The sequence below is a fragment of the Nestor notabilis genome, unplaced genomic scaffold (assembly GCF_000696875.1).
Source record: "Nestor notabilis isolate BGI_N333 unplaced genomic scaffold, ASM69687v1 scaffold30103, whole genome shotgun sequence".
NCBI classification, from domain to species: domain Eukaryota; kingdom Metazoa; phylum Chordata; class Aves; order Psittaciformes; family Psittacidae; genus Nestor; species Nestor notabilis.
Window position 1 is genome coordinate 1 of NW_009921043.1, and position 5,004 is coordinate 5,004.

At 59.9% G+C, this 5,004-nt stretch overlaps 2 protein-coding genes across 2 annotated transcripts in view; one reads left to right on the forward strand and one right to left on the reverse strand.

The window, feature by feature from the left end:
• The first annotated feature begins 6 nt into the window (after nt 1-6).
• Nucleotides 7-774, forward strand: ZNF513 (zinc finger protein 513). The gene has a single exon (XM_010010972.1). It carries the CDS (start codon nt 47-49, stop codon nt 668-670), a length of 624 nt encoding a protein of 207 aa, XP_010009274.1. The 5' UTR covers nt 7-46; the 3' UTR covers nt 671-774.
• A 777-nt stretch (nt 775-1,551) lies between these two features.
• SNX17 (sorting nexin 17) overlaps nt 1,552-5,004 on the reverse strand; it is a gene marked incomplete at its 5' end in the record, with an annotated part of 4,821 nt that continues 1,368 nt past the window's right edge. Inside the window, 10 exons of the mRNA XM_010010973.1 lie at nt 1,552-1,889; nt 1,969-2,010; nt 2,336-2,410; nt 2,599-2,676; nt 2,808-2,930; nt 3,262-3,465; nt 3,610-3,702; nt 3,820-3,889; nt 4,265-4,352; nt 4,559-4,649. Of these exons, the coding sequence (XP_010009275.1) occupies nt 1,770-1,889; nt 1,969-2,010; nt 2,336-2,410; nt 2,599-2,676; nt 2,808-2,930; nt 3,262-3,465; nt 3,610-3,702; nt 3,820-3,889; nt 4,265-4,352; nt 4,559-4,649 (984 nt within the window). The remainder of the gene's footprint in view (nt 1,890-1,968; nt 2,011-2,335; nt 2,411-2,598; nt 2,677-2,807; nt 2,931-3,261; nt 3,466-3,609; nt 3,703-3,819; nt 3,890-4,264; nt 4,353-4,558; nt 4,650-5,004) is intronic.

The following is a 5,004-nucleotide window of genomic DNA, read 5'->3' on the forward strand; positions in this document are numbered from 1 at the left end:
GGAGGCGGCCGCACTGCCCGAGCTGCTTTTCCCCTTCACATGCCGCATGTGCGGGCTGGTGCTGGACGATGGGTTTGCGCAGGATGAGGGGCGGGCTGAGCAGGTCTGTGGGCGCTGCAGCCTGGCGGTGCTGGGCACCGAGCCGGGTGCAAGCCCCCGCAAGGGCACTGGGGACAAAGGCTTTTCCTGCAACTTCTGCCCCTTCGTCACCCACTACCCTAACCACTTGGCACGGCATATGAAGACGCACAGTGGGGAGAAGCCGTTTGCCTGCCCGCTCTGCCCCTACGCCTCTGCCCATCTCGACAACCTGAAGCGGCACCAGCGAGTGCACACAGGCGAGAAGCCCTACAAGTGCCAGCTCTGCGACTATGCCTGTGGCAACCTGGCCAACCTCAAGCGTCACGGGCGCATCCACTCGGGTGACAAGCCCTTTCAGTGCAGCCTCTGCAGCTACAGCTGCAACCAGAGCATGAACCTGAAGCGGCACATGCTACGGCACACGGGTGAGAAGCCCTTCCAGTGTCGGGACTGCTCTTACACCACTGGCCACTGGGACAACTACAAGCGCCACCAGAAAATCCACGGCCACACAGCTGAGAGCTGGGTAAACCCACGCAATGCCAAAGCCCTCCTGGCCCCTCCAGCCGTGGGCACAGCCCTGCCCTAAGACAGCACTTATCCTGGCTGCAGGGGTGTCCAGCCCTGCATCAGGCCCAGGGTGCTTCAGCCCCTGCCCTCCCTGGGGGAGGGATGGGCAGCAGACTTCACGGGGGCTCAGGGCTGCCTTATGTGGGGCCCATGGGTGTTCTGGGACCTCCAGCAGCCCTATCCTTCCCTGTCAGGGCAAAGCCACAAGCAGTGGCTCAGGTTCCTGCCCCAGAGGTGGTAGGGCCATGCTGCTGGGGGTGGTACCTGCCTGTTCATGCCCTTTGGAGTCATCTTCTGCCGGACCTTGGGGAAAAGGGGGGAGGGAGGACTGGTTCCATGGCTGTTGCCATGCTGGTCAGTGTAATTTATATTGTGTATAAAAGCATTAAACAGTCAGTTTTGTTATCTGCTATTCTCCCAGGGGACCTTGTTCTGCTTCAGGGTGAGGACAGCATGGGCGGGCAGGGTGTGCAGGGAGGAGAGGGACAGCAGCCACCCCCCAACAGACAGCCCAGTACCAATCAGGATCCACTTTAATCATCATTGCAGTGCGTAAACATCAGTTACTGTCCATTAATGCTCTGGTTGGTCTGAGCAGCAGAAGATACGTGGTTACAAGCCTAGATTACGCTGGAGTCTATGAGCGGGTTAGAGAAGGGGCTCTGCGCAGAGCCCCCTGGAGACAGTTTACTGCAGCCTATCTCTGAGCAGAAACCTAAACACTAATTTGGCATTACAGAGTCTCACGAGGGCCGCTCGGTGCCACCAGGCTGTGCCCGGCCTCGCAGGGCAGCTCCTGGCTGGGGAAGGGGCAGCTCTGCTCCCCCAGCGCTGGGCCAGGCTCCATGATGCTGCTCCAGGGCTCGGCCTGGGCATGCTGCTTGGGTTGGGCTGATGCCACCCTGGGAACAGGCCCTCTCCCAGCTGGAGCCAGCAGCAGGAGGGGTTCAGCTGCCCCCATCCCAAAGGCAGCGGAGGGCTGGGGGTTTGCTCCCCAGCCCACGGGAGCAGGGAAAGGTGGATGTAGCAGGTGAGAGGCACGTTGATTGCAACCTGTCTGCAGGTCGTACATTCCTCAGCGAAGACCCTCGGTGGGTGCTGTCCTAGGAAGGGGGGCACTACAGATCTTCATCGCCAATGCCCTCAAAGGCATAATTGCCATGGAAGTCATTAGCGCCCACATCATTAGCAGAACTGGAGTGGCTGATCCCTCGCAGGCTGACAGAGGTGAGCTTGCTCTGTGGAGAGGGGAGATGTTAGGGAGGTTCCTCCCTCAGTCCAAGGGTGATGACACCAGTGTGCCTGCACACAACTCACCGAGAGTTTGGCCATTGGCTCCCTGGAGGCATCAGGTGAGTCCTGTGGGGACAGCAAGGTCAGGAAGCACTGAGGGGGTGGGACATGCCACACACCCTTCCCACATCTGCATCTCCCTGCACTCATGGGACAAGGCCAGGCTGCCCTCCCTTCCCAGGGAGTCCGGCTCCTGGAGATGAGTCCAGCTCCTCTTTCTCTTCCCAGGGCTGGAGGAGTGGGGCACTGCAGGCTTGCTGTCCTCTGCGCTTGCCCCAACACTCATGAGGGGTCAGCAGCACCTCTGGGGGCAGTGGGCTCTGGTACCCGACACACAGCAAAGCCCATGGTCACACCTGTCTCCTCTACAGGACTGCAGGGTCCCACTCACCAGCAGCGGGGGGGATTTCACAGCTTGCTGGCTGTCCGAGCGCCGCAGGGCTCCATTCATGCGCCGGCGAAACATCTGCAGGGAAGGAGCTCAGCTCAGCCACAGGGTCCCCATGGGCAGCTCTAGAGGTTAAGACAGCCCCTGGGGATCCTTCATCTGGCCTCATGCTGAGGAGAGCAAGGAGGGCCCAGCCTAGACCCCAGGGAGTCAGAGGGGCAGAATGATATGTCACCCCAGAGACAACACTCAGCTCCAACCCTCACCTTCCTGATGCTGCCTCCAGACTTCTTCACCATCAACTCATCCACCATGGACTGCAGGCAGATGCTCAGCATGATGGCCTGCAAGAGGGACGTGTCACGAGGCTCCATGCACCCCATGGCTTTCCCAATGTGCAAAACCAAGCCCAAAACGGCCCTTTCCCTCACCCCGGTCCTTGTGCACAGCCAGCCTAGCACACAGCCAGCCCTACCTGTGGACTGGTGATGGTGACCCACTGCAGCCGGTCCTTGCTCATTAGATACTCAAAAGCCAGCTCCAGCTTCACCTCAGACTTCCCCGGGCTGCTCCCCAAGGGACCATTGCTCATCGGCACCTGCAAGGGCACATGCTGAGGCCAGGAGCCTCCAGAGGGAAAGGAGCCAGCTTCCCAGGCCCCTGTGCTGACAGAGGGCAGGCTCCAGCCAGGCACTGGACACACTGCCCAGCTCCCACTGTTCCACCACCACCAGTCTTCTCAAATGTCCTCACGCCCATGACCCCCTCAGCCCCAAAGGACAACTCGGCCCATTCCCAGGGCAGCTGGGTGGAAGCAGGCAACACAGCCAGCACCTTGTCTGGGGAGAGCTGCCAGACCAGCCTGGCACAGCCAGGTCTCAGCAGACCCCTCCCTGCTCCCCAGGGTCCCACAGACATGTAGGACTCACCGAGGATGTGACCCGCCAGCACCGCATGCGTGTGACCTTGAAGCTGCCTTCCTTGATCTGCTCATTGGGCAGCCGCACCTGGAAGTTGAGCTCATTGTTGCCAGCACTGACGACTACATGGCATCCCTTCTCCGGGAAGTCAGTGATGCAGGGGTCAAACTTGAGATAGCCATAGTACTTGAGGGTCTGGGCCAGGCGGATGAACTGCAGGGAAGAGCCAGGGAAGGTAGCACAGGCTGCCACCCTCTCGATATACCTCCTGAGCCACTCAGCACCACAAGTTCACAGGGGAGCAGTGCCAGTCTGGCGCTGGGACTGCACCAGTCACAGTGTTGTGCCCTCCCCTACCTCCTTCTTGGAGACTTTTTCCTGCAGGGACTTCAGCTGCCGGTGCTGTTCCTTGTTGACAAGGATCCATCCATGCTCAATGTCTGACACCGTCTACCAAGGAGCAGAAGCTGGTGAGCAGCTGAGCCCAGACCCACTCAAGACCCCACACAGCCATAGGCGAGGGATGAAGTGTCCCTCCTCACACAGCTGGGCCACACTGACCCTCACCTGTGCATACAGCAAGTTCAACCCCACACGATGCTCCATTACATCGTCATCATAGGAGGAGTCCCAGTAGCTAGAAGGAAACCACATGGGTCAACCTATTCCCCATTCTCTAAAAGCAATGGGGAGAAAAACACCCTCCATGTTGGGACAAGGCACTGGGCTGGCTCTCTGGCCAGCTCCCTCAGTAGCCATCAGCTGACATGTCCCACTCCCCTTCTCAAGCAGCTGCCAGAGGCGGGAAGGGCTGTGTCTGGGTAAGTGGAAACAAGCCCAGTAGGGCAGTCCAGCTGTCCCAAGTCATGGCTGGGGATGCCCAGGTGTGTTCCTGCAGGCCAAAGCACCCACAGATGGCAATCTGGAGGGGAGAGGTCCCTCTGCAGAGCACAGAGCCCAGACAACACCCAACTGCTCCAGCAAGTGCTGCCCCTCCAGCCCTGCCGCTCACCTCTTGCGCAGGATGATCCTGAACTCGGGGTTGTGCAGGCTGGTGACGGACACGTAGGGCAGCTCGAACTCCTGCAGCTTCCGCACGACTGCAGAGAAACAGCAGCTCAACAGCAGCTCAGGACAGCAGGAGCCCACCGGACCCCCGCCAGCCAAGGCACCCCAGGGGAGCCCACTGGATCCCCACACCCAGGGCAAGGACATGGGGTCCAAGTACACATCTCTTGCACAAGGGCAGGCTCCAGGGCAGATGTCCCACTGCAGCCCTCATGGGGCTCCAGCATGCTCTACTCACAGGAGAAAGCTCCATCCTTGGTCTCTCTCACTAGGAAGAGGCTGAAGTAGCCAACCAGGTCATCTGGCAGATCCAGCTTGGAGGCAACAGCCTGGGAGCAAGAGCAGGAAGTCACCACTTCCCACAGAGAGGCAGCCCTTCTACATCCTTACCCCGTGGCAGGATTAAGCTGTGTGTGTTCTGGGGCCTCCCAACAGCAGGAAAGCAGCACCTCTGCTGTGCTGGGGGCCAGGGCAGGGGGGACAATGGACGGTGGGGGGAGGGAATTACATCCACCATGAGACAGCAGGGGGCTTCCTGACATCAGTCTGGGCTCACAGAGGGGCATAAACACATCAGCACAGCTTTTCAAGCTCTTCATCCCCCAAGACAACCCTGCTCTGAGGTAGAGACATAGCAGGGAGGGCCAGGGGCTGCCAGGCTGAGGCAGCTCCTTCATGCTTGAG

Bases quoted from the DNA above. Each gene is read 5' to 3' on its own strand.
- ZNF513 (XM_010010972.1), top strand. From the start codon at position 47: ATGTGCGGGCTGGTGCTGGACGATGGGTTTGCGCAGGATGAGGGGCGG.